The sequence below is a fragment of the Sorex fumeus genome, unplaced genomic scaffold (genome assembly GCF_029834395.1).
Source record: "Sorex fumeus unplaced genomic scaffold, SorFum_2.1 ptg000014l, whole genome shotgun sequence".
Lineage (NCBI taxonomy): Eukaryota > Metazoa > Chordata > Mammalia > Eulipotyphla > Soricidae > Sorex > Sorex fumeus.
The window spans coordinates 18734472-18755597 of NW_026606071.1; the positions used below are offsets into that span (position 1 = coordinate 18734472).

General features: G+C 38.6%; 1 protein-coding gene across 5 annotated transcripts in view; it reads right to left on the reverse strand.

The window, feature by feature from the left end:
* ORC2 (origin recognition complex subunit 2) overlaps nucleotides 1-21126 on the reverse strand; it is a 35104-nt gene that overhangs the window by 6431 nt on the left and 7547 nt on the right. The window contains exons 4-13 of one of the 5 annotated variants that reach the window (XM_056111866.1): nucleotides 20351-20443; nucleotides 19057-19088; nucleotides 16405-16462; nucleotides 13831-14024; nucleotides 11557-11655; nucleotides 9253-9362; nucleotides 7067-7199; nucleotides 5756-5852; nucleotides 2170-2316; nucleotides 128-299 (exon numbers count right to left, since the gene is read on the reverse strand). In XM_056111866.1, the coding sequence (XP_055967841.1) occupies nucleotides 128-299; nucleotides 2170-2316; nucleotides 5756-5852; nucleotides 7067-7199; nucleotides 9253-9362; nucleotides 11557-11655; nucleotides 13831-14024; nucleotides 16405-16462; nucleotides 19057-19088; nucleotides 20351-20443 (1135 nt within the window). Of the gene's footprint in view, nucleotides 1-127; nucleotides 300-2169; nucleotides 2317-5755; nucleotides 5853-7066; nucleotides 7200-9252; nucleotides 9363-11556; nucleotides 11656-13830; nucleotides 14025-16404; nucleotides 16466-19056; nucleotides 19089-20350; nucleotides 20444-21126 lie in introns of all 5 variants that reach the window. The other 4 variants (XM_056111865.1, XM_056111868.1, XM_056111867.1 and 1 more) reach the window with 4 other exon arrangements.

Here is a 21126-nt window from a genome sequence, read left to right on the forward strand (position 1 = left end):
TTACTGCTATTTCTCATAGATCTTCAAACTAAGGACTTAGTAATACTTCAGCATCAGTATTAAACCCTAGCTGTGCACATTACAAAATGCATTGAGTTTCTTTAAAAAGAAATGAATTCATTCTTACCTTGCATTAGGGGTAAGACTTCTTAAGACATGAACTAAGGAACTGAGGGGTAGTGATCCAGACTGTTTAACCAGGAGAGAATTCTCATAGGAAGTTTCTTCAGTGTAAGGACTATATGTAGTAGTTTCATACCAGAGCCAGTTATAAAGACTCTGCTTTGCATGATCCCACACTAGAGGACAGGATCGAAGAAAATAAGAATTACACACTATTTTTATATAGTTGGGCTGGAGCGATAGCACAGCAGGTAGGGCATTTGCCTTGGACACGGCCAACACAGGCTCGATTCCTTCATCACTCTCAGAGAGTCCGGCAAGCTACTGAGGGTATCCCACCCGCATGGCAGAGCCTGGCACGCTCCCCATGGCGTATTCGATATGCCAAAAACAGTAACACAGGTCTCACAATGGAGATGTTACTGGTGCCCGCTCAAGCAAATTGATGAACAAAGGGAGGACAGTGCTTTATATAGTTATGCTACTATATTCTACTCCAAGAATGAAAACACATTAAAAATAAATTCTGGAATCAGAAAGACATCTCATTAGGCTTTGCATGTGAGAGGCTTAGGTTCAATCCCCAGCACCACATGGGCACCAAGCACTGCTAAAAGTAGCCCCTGAACAAAGAGCCAGGAGTACCCCTAGAACCACTGGATGGAACAAAACAATACAAAAAAACTTGTGGTTGCTCAATGAGCTGAATGCAGGCTTTGCATATAGGAGGTTAAGGAATCAATCCACTTGAACTGCCAATCACAATCTGATTTCATTGATAATCAACATCCGCTTAGATGTTAAATCTAAATTTAACTTTTTGATTTTGGGTCATATCCATTGATTCTCAGGGCTTACTCCTGGCTCTGCACTCAGGACATCACCTGAGATGCCAGGGATGAAACCTGGGTTGGCCACATGCAAGCCAAGTGCTTTACCTACTGTACTATGACTCTGGTCCCCTTAAATACAAATTTAAAATTCATTAGTACAGGGCCAGAAATCAACAGGCTGAGCACATTCTCCACATGCAGGAGGCCAGGTTTTGATTCCTGGTATTGCATAACCCCCTGACCAAAATCAGCAGAGACTCCGAAGCACAGAGCTGTAGTAGTCCTGAGCATCACCAGATGTGACACAAAAATCAAATAATAAAAACGAAATAAAACAAAACAAATGACTATTCAGGCATTCTTTTAAAAAGTTTTTTAGTAATTTAGCATTTTGCACCAAAGAAAAAGTGCAGCAGGTAGGGTCCTTGCTCTGTTCCTAATATCAAATCCTTAAAAAATTAAGTTCTGAGCAGGGAAGAAAGCTCAAAGCCATGCTTTATGGAGGAACAGATGGGCGTGGAGTGGGTGGGGAACTGGGCATGGATTAAATCCCTGGCACTGCATGGTTCAAAGCAGTGCCAGAAGCAACCCTTGAGAATCAAGCTGGAAGTAGGCCTGGAGTACCAGGTGTGGCCCCCAAACAAACAATTTTAACAGACCAATGAGTGAATAAAGTCCTGAATCAGTTTGAGAACACCTACTTTTTGGCAAAAAAGTCATTTAACATAAAACAGGAGATATACTGAAAAAACAACAACAAAAAAATTTGTGGATTACAACATAAGAAAATTCATTTTCTGGGGCTTGCGTGCTAGTACAGTAGGTACTAGCTTTACATGCATACTACCCGTGCTTGATCCCCAGCACTCCATATGGTCCCCCAAGTCTGCCAAGAGTGACCTCTGAGCACAGAGCCAGGAGTAAGCCCTAGCACTGCAAGGTTTGGCCCAAAGAACCAAAACAAATAAAACTTAAAAAAAATTTTTTAAAAAGGAAAAACAGTGATATTAGGGGTTCAGAGTGATAGTCCAAGAAATAAAGCATCCGTCTTGCAAGTGAGAATACTGGCTGCGACCCTTTTGAACCCCAGTACCACAAATGGTACCCTGAGAACTGCAGGGGTCACTCCTAAGCACAGAGCCAGGAATAGCCCCCAAAAACTGCTGGGTGTGGCTCAAACACAACTACCACACCCCCCTCAAGTTTAACTTACTGAGAGGAGCATTGAGGTGATCAATAGATGCTATAAGGTATATGTTATTTAAAGATGACAACTGTCCAATAATTTGCTGGCTTTTGTCTCCTCTCAATGTTTGACTATCCAAATTGTGGATGAGAAGAAAGAGTTCTAAAGAAGAATCTAAAAGAAAAGACAATTATTATTTGTAATGATTATTTGAAAAGTCTACTGCAAAGACTATGCATTAAAGAGTGTATCCGGGCTAGGATGAGGGTCTAAGGGGCTAGGGCACATGCTTTGCACGCAGGAGCCCCACTTTTAACCCCGAGCATTATCACTGGGAATGGACCAATAATATATCAAAGTAGTATAGGACAAAATAACTATTACATAGAAACAAGCAACCTATTTGACAGGATATGTCAGTCACTCAAAATAAGCAAGACATTATTCAAATCTTAGGAAAGTTTTATTTTTTGTTTTGTTTTGTTTTTTGCTTTTTGGGTCACACGGCATCCCAAATTCTATTATGTCTGTATTTGACAGTCAAGTGCTTTTATTCATCTCATGTGTGATATAATCACTGTATCACTGTCATCCCGTTGTTCATCGATTTGCTAGAGCAGGCACCAGTAACATCTCCATTCGGTCCTGTCATGTGCTGGTGTAGCCCGATGGCATATGGAGATGCACAGGGGTTACTCCTGACTCTGCACTCAGGAGTTACTCCTGGCGGTGCTCAGGGGACCATATGGGAGGCTGGGAATCAAACTCAGGTCGGCCACGTGCAAGGCAAACGCCCTACCCGCTGTGCTATCTCTCCAGCCCCAGGAAAGAATTATTTTTTTAAAAAAAAGGTTTTTTTTTGGTTTTGTGGCCACACCTGGCAATGCTCAGGGGTTACTCTTGATTCTGCAGTCAGGAATTACTCCCAGCAGTGCTCAGGGGACCATGGAGACTTAATCCAGGTTGGCCACATGCTAGACAAGCATCCAACCTACTGTACTATAATTCTGGCCCATCAACTCCTAAGACAATTTTAATAGAAAGAGAGAGAGAGTTGGGGTTATAGTCCAAAGGGTATACAGGCGTTCCATTTTCAAGGCCAGGGTTCAATCTTCACCAGGGGCAACCCTGAGCAGTGTACTAGAAGAAGCTCTTGAACTTTATCAGGTGTGTCCTCAAAACAAAAACAAAAAAAAAAAAAAGAAGAAATACAAATTGTTGAAAAAAATAAAAGAAATAAAAGAGAGAACCAGAATGTTTAGACAAAACGGGGCTATTAAGTATTTTAATCAAATCACAAATAAAGCAGTTTTAATAAAGCACAGGAAATAGAGCAAGCAAGATATATGTTAGGCTGGAGGTGAATCTGTGCATGCAGAATTGCAAGGTGAGAACAATAAAAAAATTTTAATTATCATTATGAAAGAATATAAAGGAATTTAATTATCATGAAATCCAAAAGAAACAAGAGGAAATGGAAAAGTACTAGAATGATGCTCAAAACTGAGGTCAGAGAAGTAAAGTATGATAAAAGTCAACAAAGAGAGACAGAGATGTAGCTCAATGGTAGAGGAAGTGCTTTTCATGTCTTAGACCCTGTGTTAGATCTCAGGTACCATTGAAAAAAGTCAGTGAGGGTGGGGAAATAGCTTAGTGGGCTGGAGCGCGCACACATAGGCGGCCTGGGTTCCATCCCTGGCATCACAAAGTCCCCTGAGCACCAAGTTGGATGCAGCCCCTAAGTACCACTGGTATGGTCTAAAAAACAAAACCCAAACAAATACAAAACATCAATGAAAAAAATTAGGAAGAAAAATGCAAATAGCAATACCATTTAAATATTAAGAATAAATCACGTAAAATGCAGAATGCAGGATATGTTTGCAAAAACTCTGACCTCCTATTAAACAGAGAAATACAAATACTGTGCAGGGGGGCTGGGTAGGTTTTTCTCTTAAGATGGAAGAGGTCTTACATGTTTAAAAAGCCTTTGGTAAGTCTTTCAGGGGATTAAGAAATGGGGCACTTGGCATTTATGACAAAGGATAAGCCTTTTAAAGAAAATAGGCAAATTTCTCTTCTATTGTAGGTAGAAGAACATGAGAGACAAATAATGACAAAGATTCTGAAATAACACATTTTGAACATGAATATATAATTATTCATTATGTAATTTAAAGCAATTTAAATATATAATTATACTGTAATGACAATCATAGATTATATTTATATTAACTAAATTTAGTTATGTTTTAGCAAACATATCTACTCAACATTATATTATGAACTGTATATGATTTATATAAACATATGCATGAATACATCATAGTAAACTTATGTATACTCACACAATGATTTAAGCGCCTACTTTATTTAAATTTTCTTTTGGCTTTGGGGCCATATCTTGCAGTGCTCAGGGGTTACTCCTGGCTCTGTGCTCAAGAGTACTGCTCCATATGTGATACCAGGGATTTGAAACAGGACTGGCAGGATGCAAAGGCAAGTACCTTATCTATACTCTCTGGCGCAAGGCACCTATTTTAATGAGCCCTTATTTTAACAGGCACCTTTTTTTTTTTTTTAGTATTTTTTTTTCCCTTTATTTTATTTTATTTATTTTTTTTTTACAGTTGTAGATTTACAATTTTTTGTGCTTTGGTTTCAATTATACAATGATCAGATACCCATCCCTCCACCAGTGCCCATTTTCCACCACCATGGATAATATCCCTCCCACCCCCATCCCCCCATCCCCCCGTCTCTGTGGCAGGGCAATCCCAACAGGCACCTTTTTAATCAGTTAATCATTACAGTGTTAAAACTACTTTTAAATTTGGTGCATGGGATCAATGCTTAGGGAACCTGGGGTCTACTCCTATCAGTGCTGGGGCCCTCAGGGATAAAGTCAGAGGTATTCAGGGCACATGGGGTACTGGGGATTAAAGGAGAGTTTCTGTATACAAGACTTGCACTCTAGCCCTTTGAGCTATCTCACTGATTCTTTTTTTAATTTTAATCAATGACTAAATTACAATTGTTAAGCTGTAAATAATTTTATGTCTGTTTGCATGCTGGCACCCATCACTGTTCAGCATTTACTCCCAGCTCTTTGCACTGACATCACTCCTGGTGGTGTTTAGGGAATAATTAGAGGCCAGGGATCAAACTCTGGCTTCTATAATGCAAAGCATGCACTCTAGCCCACTGAACTATCACTCCAGCTTCTAAATAATTTCATAGCTAGCTTTCTGAAATGTTCATGTATGTATCCAAAATACTCACACCAAAAATTTTTTCCCATATCAGATTTTAGCATATAAAATTATTCAAATGCAGTGATATTTACTCAGAATAAACAAGAATGTTTTAAAAGGTATAGAACAATATAAAAGTACCATAGATATACTGCTAATTACCTTGATTACTGCACATTAGCCAAACAAAATCTGAAAGTTATTCTGAAATAAAAGACTTTGAATATAGAAATTCAAGGTAGTAAGTAACTCTTGTCAGATTAGTGAAGTTTACACACAAAAAGTTCATACTAACATAAGAATAAATAGAAACAGGTGTTTTGCTTCATTGTAAAGCTAGAGACTCAAATTCATGTTACCTTCTTTAAATTTGTTTATTATCCAGTCTAGCTGATCCAGTACACTGCGGAAAGTACCTATATGATCAAGGACTTCTTCTGTTATAGAATTCAAGATCTATATCATAAAAGCAGAAAAGGTATATTGATTATAACTTATTTTATCATACAAGATAGATGTAACTAGCAAATGAATCCCTTGTAATTACTTACAAATGAGTTTGTATTTTTTTCATTAATTCTGGTAACTCCCTTTAGAAATTCTACTGGCACTTAAGTATATATTTAATTCATTTTTTTGTATACCTTATTATTAAAAGGACATAGGAAAGAATATCAAAGGAATAAAGATAGTATAAACAGCCCTCCTGCTTTCAGCAACATGAAAAACATTAGAAAACTATAGATTTACCCAAGGAACCAGAACATAAATGTTAAGGACACTATAAAAGACTGGTTAATAGCCAGCACCTAAAATATTTTAGTTAATTTTCAAATAAAAAGATAAGAACACCTGGGTAAAAAAGAATATATAGTATGTGTTGGGCTGGAGCGATAGCACAGCGGGTAGGGCGTTTGCCTTGCATGCAGCCAGCATGGCCGACCAGAGTTCGTTTCCTCCGCCCCTCCCCAGCAAGCTACCGAGAGTATTTGATATGCCAGACACAGTAACAACAAAGTCTCCAATGGAGACGTTACTGGGCCCGCTCGAGCAAATCGATGATCAATGGGAGGGCCTTTATTTTATTTTTTATTTATTATAGTGTTATAAATTATTTTATATATTTTTATTATTTTTAGAATATTAAAATGATACTAGGGGCTGGAGTGATAGCACAGCAGGTAGGGCGTTTGCCTTGCACATGGCCGACCCGGGTTCGATTCCCAGCATCCCATATGGTCCCCCGAGCACTGCCAGGAGTAATTCCTGAGAGCACGAGCCAGGAGTAACCGCTGTGCATCGTGGGGTGTGACGACCTCCCCCAAAAAGAAAAAAAAATGATACTAAAGCAAAACAAAATTGAAGTTTCCCATTGTCCTATTCTTCAGAAAGGTACTGTTGGCATCTGGTGTAGTAAAGAAAGCTAAAATTCCCCTAAGATTTAATATATTATAAGTTACAAGGCAGAAAATTCAAAGATGAGGTTTCAAAGCTAGAAGAGCTGTCTATGTTCACACATGGTCTTAAGAACTGTGCAATCCTACTAGTATTAAGGTTTAAACCAAAAATCTTTCAATCGAATGCTCCAGAACTGGAAACAGCATTCTCATTAATGTGAGTATATGTACTGACAAGGATATACTATACCTTTTAACATTTTTGAAACTTACTGATTTCACACTGATTCCAGGAAAGAAGCCATTGATGACAATATGAATGGAATCCTGCAGCATAGTGGTCCGAAACCTTTCTAGTAAATCTCTCTTAGAACCCAAACCATAAAGCACAATATTGAAGCCCAGGCTGTTAGGAAAGATGGCATTCATTCATCATTAAACAGTTCATAATGATTTCTAACTTACACAAGATGAAAGCACAACTTTGTTTTGTCGCCACATAGGGAGTCCTCAGGGCTTATTCCTGACTCTGTGCTGAGATCATTCCTAGTGGGGGTTCTGTGGACCATTTATGGTACCAGGGATAGAACCCAAGACAGCTGCATGCAAGACAAGTACTTTACCCACTGCACTATTTCTCTAGTCATAGTGAAAGGTTATGGGTATAAAGTGCCATGATCTTTTTAGAAATATGCTAAGGTAGGGAATGCATAGGAAGGAAGAACAAAACTGTTGAAGACAATGGACTTCAATGAAGTTTTATGGAGAAAAACATAAGGTGTTAAGTGATTGATAGGTCACATTATATAGAATTTAAAGTGGCTAGATATAGAATGTGAGGGAAAGAGAATATTTTCAAATATATTTTTTGGCACTGGCAAATGCATGAATGAAATGATAATTCACTCTGCTGAGCACTGCAGCAGAAGGGAATGACAGATGAAGCTAAGCTGTAGATGGCATGTTTCACATGTTTGAGGCCCTGTGTTTGATTCCTAGTACCAAAATATCATGTACAGTATTTACGGGTCATAGTCATATGGAAATCTCTGATAAACATTCAGATATCCATGCCTGTTTAAGAGTGAGGTGAAAGATAGATTGGACAACAGTTATGGAAGTTACACACCTACACAAGCAATCAAAACCAAGATATATAATGAGATAATTCAGAATATCACGCTCTAGGGAACAAACAAGTTCAACTCTAGGACTACTTTACTAAGGTTAGTAAGAAACAGTATTTACCTGATGTTCTCTATTAATGTAGGATAGCTTAAAATTGAAAATGAAAAAGAAACAAAGCCCCAAAAAGAGACCAAGGTAGAAACACCAATTTGGGGATGCTAAGGAAAGGGAATCCAGAGAACTAGCAATTCTATAGAAGTAGTTGACTGTGGTTGAGTTTCGGAAGCAAAACAAATCAAGTTATCAGAGTTGATAAATAGAAATAAGAATTGGTGGACAAAGGGATAACACTAGAATGAGACATTAGAAAAGTTGCTTTACAAATTTATAAATGTACAATATTTACAGGACATAGTCACATGGAAATCTCTGATAAACATTCAGATATCCATGTCTGTTTAAGAGTGAGGTGTGAGCTAGATAGAATAGCTATGGGAGTTTAATTTATCAAAAGTGTTCCATATAGTTTTTGAGAGAATTGAGGTGCTTGAAATTAATCATTCTCTAACTAGCATTACCTCGGACAGAGAACTGGCAAAAGAAAACAGCTAAGGAAACTGATTTCAATGTTCTTACTGTCTGTGCAGTTGTTACTTTATTTATTCAAGTGACTATGGAACTCTCAGTGCTCATATTTACTTTAGCATACACTTTTTGTTTTCTTTTGGTAATCATACGTGGTGGAGCTTAGGGAATTACTCCTGGTGGGGTTCAGGGGACCATATGTAGTGTCAGGGATTGAACCGGCATCAGCCACATGCAAGACTTTACTACTATACTTATCATGCTAGTCCCTTAATATACATTCAAAAAACTTTCTTGTATTAAGATCATTTTTTTTAAAAGTTTTTAGTTTCATTAATTTTTGTGTCACACCCGGCAATACTCAAGGATGTTACTCCTGGCTCTGCACTCTAGCAGTGCTCAGGGAACCATATGGGAAGGCAAGGATTAAACCCAGGTCAGCAGTATGCAAGGAAAATGCCCTACCTACTGTACTATTGCTCTGTGCCCGTATTAAGATCCTTTTAAAATCTCTAGTATCCCATAAGGTACCCTGAGTCCTGCCAGAAGTGATCCCTGAACTGCATGCAAGGCAAGCATCCTACCCACTGTACTACCTCTCTGGCCCCCTCAACTTTTTAATATAAATAAGAATTACTTATCAGGCTTACCACAAAAAAGTAAATTATGGTAAGTTGCTTTGATTTTACCACACTTAACATAAATATATACCACTAATTTTATGAATTTACAATAATAGTACTTACTGTAATTGCAACATCCATTTATGAAATAATTGTTCATATCGTTGATTTAGTTGTTTAAGTTCAGCAGAAAAGGAAGGAGGAACCTTGCTCAATAAGGTATGTAAAGTTTGCTTTAAAAAAAGTGAGGAAAGAAAAATCACTCTCAAACCAATACATCAAATCAATTCAGATATTTTCTTGGAGACAGAGATTAAAAGAGGTGTCATAAATTAAAGTAGTAGAGTATTTTTTAATCTTGTTTGGTAATGTGTGCAACAAACAAATATACATATACTTAAAATATGACTTAATCTGTGTGTGTGTGTGTGTCTGTGTGTGTATGGCTGGAAATTAAACCCTAAATCTCATGCATTCAAGGTATGTACTTTTCTACATCCCTGGCCTAATTATCTGCTAACTTGAGATTTTATTTGAAGCAATCTACCAACAACAGCCATTATGATAGATGATATCAATATGTCATAAGTATATACTCGTTGCAGCTATCTGGCTGCTGCACTGCACGGCAGCACTGTGCCCCCATTGTTCATTGATTTGCTTGAGCGGGCACCAGTAACGTCTCCATTGTGACATTTGTTGTTACTGTTTTTGGCATATCAAATACATCAGAGGTAGCCTGCCAGGCTTTGCCGTGCAGGCGGGATGCTCTCGGTAGTTTGCCAGGCTCTCTGAGGAATCAAACCCGGGTGGGCTGCGTGCAAGGCAAACACCCTACCCACTGTACTCTCACTCCCGCCTATCTGGCTACAGCTTTTTTTAAAAAAAAAAAAAGGTTGTAAAGGTAAGGTAAAAGGCCCTCCTGTTGATCGTCGATTTGCTCGAGCGGGCCCAGTAACGTCTCCATTGGAGACTTTGTTGTTACTGTGTCTGGGATAAAATCCTATCATCCTACCAAAGCTATATTTACCAAAAAAACAAAGCTATATTGCACGTACATAAGTTAAAGAAAAGGAACATAGGGACCGGAGCGATAGCACAGAGGGTAGGATGTTTGCCTTGCACGTGGCCGACCTGGGTTCGATTCCCAGCAACCCATATGGTCCTCCAAGCACCGCCAGAAGTAATTCCTGAGTGCATGAGCCAGGAGTAAACCCTGTGTATCACCAGGTGTGACCCAAAAAGGGGAAAAAAAAAGAAACAAACTCAAGAAACAAAAATAAACCAAACTGTTTTCCTTGAAACAAATTAGTTTCTTTGGTGGAGGGAGGACGGGTAGGTAGGGGTTGATCTGGAGCCATACCCAGTGGCACTCAGGGGACCATGTGATGCCAAATACACAGAAAGTTAAAACCCTTAAATTATCTCTCCAGCCCTCAACTGGCTTTTTGACTCAATTTTTTACCTAACCTCTCACCTGAGACTCAATATTAATGAATGAGTCTTAATAAAAACACAAAATATATTACTACATAGTACCATATTACCTTGTTCATAAAGGCTCACTACCTATTCTCTCTTTTGTATAGCTTGAGAACTGTCAAAAGCTGGTATACTTTAGAAAACTGCTCTAAACTCTATTTTTAGATAACAATAAAATCTTGGTACTCTGAGTCAATAGCAATGTCTCTTCTTCCCCTTTTTTCTGGAGCTATGGTGAATCCAGGGCCTCATATGTGCAAGCAATGCACTACATCACTGGGCTATATCCCAGGCCCTAACAATCTCTTTTCAACTTAGATTATCAACCCCACTTTAAATTGTACTCTTATCTCATTTCAAAGGTTCCCTCTGTACTCTAAGGAAGGTTAAAGTCAAAACTCAACAAGTAAAACTGCATGCTATTTTTATAAAATGTGATACTGAAATCAAATAGTAGGGCTAACTAACAGTACTAGGTAGTTTTCTGTAATATCAATATGCACAATATTCTCCACTTTTGGGCAAGATTTGTAATTGTAATTTGTAACCGTAATTTTTAATTGAAATAAATGACTATAATCTGAGCATTAATTCTGTTTTTGGTTTATGAGCAGTATGAGATTCAGTGAAGATGTGGGTTAAATGAATAAAACAGAGATATCACTGTTACCAAAAAAGAAATCTCTGACATTTGTGATTAATTGAAAAACTGAGAAAATGATGAAGAAAAAATATAATACCTAAAAATCTAACAGAATTGAACCATTTACTGTTTATATAAGGAAATTTAAAATCCATTAGTTATGCCACAGCATTTGTGTTTTGTCTGATCAATACTTGAGAATATTTATAACTCTGCTTGTGAAAACTCCTCAAATTTGCTGGTAATGTGAAACTTTTTCAGCTCACAAGAAAAGTTTAGAAAATAATATCTTTGCAACATACCTGATCCAGTTTAGCCCTCTTTAGTTTCTGTAGTGTTCTATCAGAGGTTAAAACTTTTGAACTGCTATGAGCTTCAAAATATTCTTCGACCAAGTCGTCCTGAAAGTAAAGACACAGCAAAGTCAGTCTTCGGAAACAAATATTTGTTTCATATCAAAAGTAGAGGGCCAAAGGAAAAGTATAGTAAGCTGAGTGCTTGCTGTGCTCACAGCAGACCTGGGATCGATCCCTGGCATCCCATATGATAACCCAAGCCCACCAGGTGGTCCTGAACACAGAGCCAGGAGTAACCCTTGAGCATCGCTTGGAGTGGACCCACAACAAAAAACAAACAAAAAGTAGATAGTAATATTAGCATATAGTAGGACATAAAATTATGTGGTAATTAGTATTGCCTTTGTGAAGTGATGATACAGTTTAAAGAACAAGAGAATTTACGTTCATTAAAGAATGTAACTCTTAGGATCACTAATGTTAAAGAAATAGGAACCGAAAGAATGATGGTTCAATGGCAAAAGTATGAGCATGGCAATGGGCAAAACTTGTAAGTAGGAGGATGCAAGTTTGATCCCAGAATGCTGCACATATGCAGCAAAAGAGATCTTAAGCCCACTGAAACAATGAGTGTATAAGAAACACTACTGAAAGTGGAGGACCCACTAGCACACTGCAACTAAATGATGAGTGAGCACTTGTGTATCTCTCTGGCCATGGCAATAACAGGAAAGGGGAGAGAAGTGAGAAGAAAGAAGGGAAGGAAAGGAAAATTAGAGATGATTATCATAATCTGGGGTTGTACAGAGTAGGGTGCTTGCTTTGTACCCCAAATGGTCCCTGAGTCCTGAAGTAGTGATTCCTGGGTGCAGAGCCAGGATAAACCCTGAGCACCACTGATGCAACCAACAAAAACCCAAACAAAATTAGAGTGAAGCAGTCTGTTCCCAAAATCAGTTCCTAAGTTCCAACATAAAATCTTCACCTAGACTTATAGTTTTATATAGAAAGACCTCACCTCACATAGTCCTAACAAAATCCTTTAATATTAGTATAACAAGTGAAAGTGAGAAAGAAATCAATAGCAAGGTAAAAGATTTTTCCAGTATGTCAGTAAAAAGGATTCCAGGGCAGGATTTCCACAGTGAAGTGTGCCTGTACCATCCTGAACAAGACAGACTCAGGCCAGCTGAACCCTGAGAGGACGGGTTCTAGCATTCAGAACAGGGACACATCCTTGTGCTTGCTGAAAAAGCCATGACCCCCTCAACCTTGCAGCTGCTGAGACCTGGGAAGCAACTCTCATCTCCAGGCCAGCTCTGCCCTTCTGGCTGGGGCCTACACAGAGGCCCCAAGGTAGCTTGTCCGAGGTCACCTGCCCTGACCTTGGACAAGCTACCCTCCCACCTGTCACACTCCCCTAGCCTGGTAAGGCTTGGCTGAGGGGCAAAACTGATCCACGGAGGTGGGGGCAGGGTAAGGGGAAACCCCAAACCTGTTGTTGCTTCCTCTCTCTTGGCTAACCCTTGCCCTCCTGAACTCCTAACCATAATCAAAGAGTTCCCCAAGCCTGGGTCTGGAGTGACAACAAAGCAGGTAGGGCGTTTGCCATGCATGCGGAGGACCCGGGTTCGATTCCCAGCATCCCATATGGTCCCCCGAGCACCGCCAGGAGTGATTCCTGAGTGCAGAGCCAGGAGTAACCCCTGAAAAAAGACAAGGGTCAATAAGGCCTTAGCATGCCGCCTGCCCTTCCACTGCGGCCTGTTCACCTCCACCCGGCCACATAAAGCACTGTTTATGCCTGCAAAATAAATAAATAAATAAATAAATAAAAGTAAAAATAAATTAAAAAATAAAATTTAAAAAAATTTTTTTAAAAAGGTATATACCAAGTAGTGGCCTCCCACTGCTCATTCAATATTTGTTTAAAATCCCTTCTTCATATACCTGAGATGTAACCCTCAGTATAAACTAACTCAGTATAAACTAACCCTCAGTATAACTCAGTATAAATTCCTCTACTGATTTTCTTAAAGTAATTTAACTCTGAGACCTTACAGTTTTTTTTTTTATTAGTGAAACACCATGAGGTACAGTTATAGACTTATAAATTTTTGTGCTTGGGTTTCAGTTATACAATGATCAAGTACCCATCCCTCCACCAGTGCCCATCCTCCACCACCATGGGTCCCAGCATCCCCCCCAATGCCTCTCTTGCAAAACACAGTACCCAAAAGAAGAGACCTTACAGGTTTTAAAGTCTTTCTCTTTACTTACTGTTTTATCTCTTTTTATTTTCTTAGAACATGTTTCTTTGCAAATAGAAGTAGGAACCACTCTATTCTGAGCGCTATTCTTTTTATTCATTATGACTTCACCAGTGTCCTCTTCATATTCCTGTGTAACCCCTTCATCATCCTCCGAGTTAGAAGCAGAATACTCACTTTCACTGTCAGAACGAGATGCTGGTTCTGTAGGGAGCAGGGAAAGCAACTGGGTAAACTGAACAGTCTGACAATAGGCATCAATGAATAACGTAAAGAATATGTGCTTGGGCTAGAGCAATAGTACAGTGGGTAGGGTGCTTGCCTTGCAAGTAGCAGAACTGGATTTGGTCCCCAGCATCACCTATGGTCCTCTGAACACCACCAGGAGTGATTCCTGAGTGCACACCAAGTAGTAAGCCCTGAGAACCACCAGGTGTGGTCCCAAAACAGAACCAAAAAAAAGAACACGTGCTTACAAAAGTTTTTGACTTGGTTTTGTCTAGTTTTACTGAGGATTTCCCTCAGATCTAGTTATTCATATTTTCTGAGCACCAGTCTTCTTGTTTTTTAACTGAGGCTGAGTGTCTAATTTAACAAACCACTGCAAAGATTATTCAGAAATGTATACAAAGCAACTAACAATGTCTTACATATGATGGTTTCTGCCAAACCATCTTATATGGCAGAAACCATCCAACATACCTAATACCAGTCTACTTCCTTCTTTCTTGTAAAATAATGCCAATTTAAAAAACTGTGCAAATGTTCACCTCCTTGAGTAAACATGGAAAAAATCTTTTCTTTTGCCAGACATTTGCTTTCCCAGTCTCTTTTGCAACAAGAGTTTGACTTGAAACTTGAAGGGAAATCTGCGTGAATCTTCTGGGAAAGACTTTCCTTGCTTGAAGAAGGGAAACTTTATTTCCTTCAAGTTAAAGAAACAAGGGCCAGACCAATAGTACAGCCAGTAGGGAGCTTGTCTTGCACGAGGCAAACACAGGATGGAGCCACAGAACTACATATGGTACCCCTGAGCCCTACCAGGAGTGACACCTGAGAACAGAGCAAGTAGTAAGCCCTGAGTATCATCAGGCGTAGTGCAAAAACAAAGGATAAGGCTTTAAAAAAAATTTTTTTAAATAAAAGTAGTTATTAGCAATATGGAGTACCAATCCCAATGATGAAAATGTGACTCATACCACAATAGCTGCTTCCATGCCTACAACCGGACTCCAGTGCCTCACAGTTAAGCTCTGCAAAGATGCCAAAATTTCAGGTATGTTGGGTTTTTTGGCTGAGAATTCCAGGCCATCGCAGAGTGGGGGTAGGCAATTTCCCCCGACCCCATGCAATCTCCATACATCAGAAAGCCTGGCAGCCATACGCTTATTCCACCACTGCTGCCATGTCAGCTCTCACCCAGTAAAATATTCTGGATTTTATGGATGCTCACAGTTGTGTAATATCTCCAAACTCTACAATACTAACATCTCAGTAGGAGCACACCAGATTGGAAAGGAATGTAATGTAGAAGCCAAAGAAGCTCGATTAATGAATGTTAACACAAAAGGCTCAAATAGCAACAAAAGTTTAGTAAATCCTTAGACAGGATTTAATGTCCCTATAATGAGACATAACAATTTTCACACATTTTCTTTTACTTAAGTATTTTTTTATAATTCCATTAGTCATTTAGTGGTAAGAAGCAATATAAAACAGATTATTTTGGGCCTGCTATGGGGGTAGGCTTGAGGGGTAGTTGGGAAAATGGGGAGAAAGGAGAGGAAAAGACACAGTGATGGTGGGATTTAGTGGGAATGCCTGTTATAAATACATCATGAACAACTTTGTAAACCACGGTGTTTAAATGAAGTAGAAAATGAAGTAGAAAAAAGCTAAAGATGAAAAATGCAAACATAAGAACTAAGGTCTTTCATTACACCACTGAGTTACTACATCGACCATGAAACTGTGTATTCCTAGACCTCTTATGATGTAGGATTACAACTACTGCAGAATTTTCCATTGCTCCCTACACTGAAAAAATAATTCTAACAATCAATAAATGATGGCTACTATTATACATACTACAGACACATACATACCTCACTACAGAGCTGATACAATATTATTGAAAACAAACCATTACTAACTCTGCTATCTACCAGAAATAATAAAGCTAGTTTATATGCATTAAGTAAAAATGAACCTAGATTTATGCTCTGACCCCAATGCATTATTGATCCCCAAGTATCATGCTCATGGTCCCTGGAGAGAAAATATTTCTACTTTATTTTTATGCATATACATATACTAGTTTTAACGAAGAAAGAGAGGTTAAGGGCTATAGAGATAGGCCCAGGTTTGGTCCCTGATACCTCATTTGGCCGTCTGAGTCCCATCAGTAGTGATCCAGAATATAAAGCCAGGAGTAATCCCTAGAGCACCGCTGGATATGGCCCCAAACCAAAAAAACAAACAAAATACCAAGCAGTCTAAGATTAGAGTCTGTGTACTTAATCTTTCTTGCTCCTTGTTTAGATGCTTCTGTTTATAAAAACTTAGTGTAAAATAAAATACATACCATTTCTTTTCCTTAGATTACGAGGTATTGCTGGTTGCGATTCACTTTTGTCATCGTTCTGCTGAAAAATAAAAAAGTATTATAGCTTAAATAGTAAAATAATAATGAAAGCATGGAAATTAGTGATAGATCTATGTGAAAAACGTTAGGCAGAAGAAAAAATTTTTGTTTTATATAGACATCAGAATTAGACTATAGTTTCTAGAAGACAATTACAGATAAATTTGTCAGAAAGAAAATATATAGTAGAATAATAAAAATAATACTACAAATTTCAGAGAATTCCTAGAGGGATTCCAGTAATTGTATTATTGATATTATAAAATGTTATTTTCACTGTTTTTTTTATTTCTTGGGCAACACCTTGCAGTGCTCAGGGGTCACTCTTGTCATGGTGTTCCCTGGGCCTTCAACAGTCAAATGTTTTACTTTAGCCCATTGTATTTCTGCCCCATTATTTTGTTATTAAAAAAAAGCCATATCAAATTTTGTTTGTTTTTTGGCTCATACCTGACAATGCTCAGGGGTTCTTCCTGGCTCTGCACTCAGGAAATTACTCCTGGTAGTACTTGGAGACCATATGGGACATATGGGATGCCAGTGATCAACCCCAGTCAGCTGCATGCAAAGCAAACACCATACCCGCTGTACTATGACACCAGCCCCAGATTATCAGAGTTTTCTTTTTTGCATTTTTTCACACATCAGAAAAGCAGAATGATTTTTTAAAAAATCTAGAGATTATAAGAAAGCAAAGGAACGGATCCTCTAGTGAACAGAGCATAGCTCTTTTAATTTGTTAGAAAGTTACTATTGGTGACACTGCATGAAAAAAAAATTTTATATTTTTCTTGTTTTTAAATTTTTAAGACAACTTACCAAGGGATAAAGTATGGTTTCCTTTCTCTTGCTCACCAGAGCAAACAACTTGCTTATATACTAATCGTTTACTTATTTAGACTCAGTTCAAGACCCTCTTTTTAATGTGTTCACCAATACTAAAAATGTCAGAAATTTATTTAAAACCTATTAGCGTCTAATCTTCAAAGATGTGCCTTAAGCCCTTAACTCCTGCTTCCAAGTGTATTAAGACACAGTCATAGTAATGTTTCTTTGTATAGTAGATAATACCACTAATGGTGGGTTTTCAGAAGGTCTTTTGTTTAATCACCTCGTTTTCTCATGATCTGTTAGAAGTGGTAACAGCACCCATTATTATAACTGTTTGTCTGTGTGGATTTTTGGCTTTGGGGCAATAACTGGCTATTCTCACAGCTTTACTCCTGGTTCTGTGCTGAGGGATCAGTCCTGGGGTGGTCAGGGAACCACAAAGGGTATTGGGGATCAAACCTAGGCCGGCAACTTCCAAGGCTACCTGCCTTGTCCTACCTGCCATATTATCTCTCTGACCCCACTATTACATTGTTATCTACAACCTGAAAAAATAATGAGCTGACACAGATCACCATTAGATTATGGAACTGAGTTTTATTCTTTTATAGTGACAACATATCTAATACAGGGGAAAGCATTATTAAAGACAAAGGAGGCCCTGGCATATCTAATTTTACACCTAAACTTGCTTAAATAAAATATTTTTGCACAGACCATAACCATAGTCCTAAATATCTATACTCATTATCTAAGGGATGAGTCCTGTTTAAATGTATTGTCACCCAGGCCAGGCACTATTATCACTCACATACACAATATCCGAGATATGTTTATGTCCATTTAGACTTGTCCAAATACAGGCATATGAAAATGCCACTTAACAAAGCATATGAAAAAAAAATCACAAAAACACAAAGGAGAAGAAAAAAATCACCAACTTCTTTAAGCTTCCCTGAAATGAGTTTACTGAAGACAACTTAGTTTCCAAATGTAAAATAATGAAAAGCAATATTAATGTATTTGATGGATTTTGTGATCAAGCCCTGAAGAGAAAACAAATTATAGAGTAAAAGCAAAATAGTTGGTTAGTGGTAAAATGTGCTCTTTCATGTATGAGGTCCTGGGGCTTGTTCCCCAGTGCTAAAAAGCAAACAAAAACACATTTCTAGGTCAGCTCTACTAAACTAACATCCAGTGACAGCTCTTCTCCACCCCCACCCTTTTTTTCAGAGTATGGGATAGAACCTAGGGCCTCACACATGTGCTCCATCTGGTGCTACTTCTGACAGGGTAACAAGCAGAATTATAAGAAAAAATCTAGTTTCATTTTCCTAAGTGTTAAATAACAGGTTGAGAAAACCTAGTTTCATTTTCAAATTTTTTTCTTTTTTTTTTGTTTTTGCTTTTTGGGTCACACCCAACAATGCTCAGGGGTTACTCCTGCTTCTGCACTCAGAAATCACTCCTGGCAGTGCTTGGGGACCATATGGGATGCCGGGGAATGAACCCGGGTCAGCTGCATGCAGGGCAAACGCCCTACCCGCTGTATTATCACTCCAGCCCCATTTTCAAATTTTTGTTTTCCTCCTTCAGTGAATTTAGACAACAGACTTTTCTGAACCTCAGAATATTTATCTACAAAACTTGGGTATTTAAACTATAAAGCACTATATAAACTGAGAGATGGAATGGGTATTTTTCATCATGTCCTACTCTGAAGCACTAAGGATTTTGCTTGTTTTTAAGTAAAATGCTTACCTTCGACCGAACTTCATCTGAAGCAGAATGCCCTATAGAATAACAGAAAAAACCATGACTAAACATAAAGACTTCCCTTTTCAGTACAATCTTAAGACAGAGAGGGGCGGAGGAATCGAACCTGGGTCAGCTGCGTACAAGGCAAACGCCCTACGACATATCACTATTTCAAGATTACTACTTCCATGAGTGACAGCCCCATCCTACATTTCTGCAGCACTTACTTAAAAAGAATTTTTTTAAAGGAAACAATTTTCATTATTTTTATTTATTTATTGCTTTTTGGGTCACACCCAGCAATGCTCAGGGGTTACTCCTGCCTCTGCACTCAGGAATTACTCCTAGAGGTGCTTGAGGGACCATACAGAATGCCAGGAATTGAACTCGGGTCAGCCATGTCCAAGGCAAACACCCTACCTGCTGTACTACTGCTCTGGCCCTTCATTATTTTTAAAGTATATTGTTTAGTAGAGTGGGAATAAGCCACTATAAAACAAGTTACTCCACAATTCTCCACAAACTGCAAGACTTCCATACCTCAAATAGCTTTGTTAAAGCATATCATTCATGAGTACTCAGCTAATAACTCAAAGAAAATGGAAAAAAAAAAAACCCAAAAAACTTTAAGACTGTTTTCCAGTCAGTCTACACATTATCAATCAGTTTATTCTTCCCTTTAGAAAGCTAAACATGCACATACAATGGCACAGAGGTAAAGGTATATCATGACACTGTTGACTGAATCTCAGAACAGAAGAAAACATATTATTTTTTAAAAAACTCAACAAACTGTAAACTTGAAAATACAAGGAAAACTCTCCTCAAAGAACAAAGTTTGTTAAAATCTTACCCTTGCAGTCAATTCTCTACGGGATATAGTATGAGAGTAATATCCAAGGTGAGGGTAAATAGAGGCCAGAAGGACAGGTCAATGGTTGGAAGCTTGCCACAAGAGTGTGTGGGGGGGGGGGGGTCGGGGGGGAGGTGAAGGGCACAGGTAGAGAGAGAGAGGGGAGTAGGGAAAGGAAGAGAAAGGGGGGAGGAGAGAGAGAGAGGGAGAGAGAGAGAGAGAAGAAAGGTGCCTGCCATGGCAGGCAGTGGGATGGGGGCAGGGGTGGGAACAGGAGAGAAACTGGGACCACTGGTGGTGGGAAAAGTACACTGGTGAAGGGACAGGTGCTAGAACATCATATGAATGAAATCCAATCATGAACAACTTTATAAGTGTGTACAGCACTGTGATTCAATTTAAAAAAAAAAGAAAAATGAAATTGGAAAAAAAAGAAATTCTTACCCTTGCTGCTTTGAGGAATGTCTGTGATAATTTCAGGATCACTCTTTACATCAAGTGAAACACTTTTTCTCGGTGTTTTTGCTAGTTCAGAAGCTATAAAAGAAATATATATATGTATATTTATATACAACAATACATTAAGGATAATATTTACATTTACTTATTTAAATTCTTAAAAAAGAAACCTGTACTCTATTATTATCACAAGTAAATAGATCTAGTAGCACTAAGAGTATTACTGTTTTTATCTTTGTTCAGCATTTAAGTCTTCAATTATCAGAAGTTCTCTCAAAAAAAATAAAAGATTAATTTTGACCTTAGTGCTTTCTCTAATTATTATACTCTCTCCTCTTCCTTCATAAGCCTATGCTCCCTGCATTTCACATATACGTGTGTGTATATCATTGTATCACTGTCCTCCCACTGCTCATCAATTTGCTCAAGCGGGTGCCAGTAATGTCTCCATTCGTCTCTGACACGTGCCAGTGTAGCCCGATGGCATATCGGGGGCTCTTTCAGGGTCAGGGGAATGAGGACCATCACTGTTACTATTTCCGGCATATGAAGTACGCCATGGATAGCTTGTCAGGCTCTGCCGTGCAGGCGGGATACTCCTAGTAGCTTGCCGGGCTCTCAGAAAGGGATGGAGGCACCTTTACAGGTGTTGCCAATCAAGCATACATATGGGAAGGATACTTTCGGTAGCCTGATGGGTTCTCTGAGAGCGAAAACTAGACAATAAAAGGTTGCACACTTCCGGGAGCTTGGATTTATAG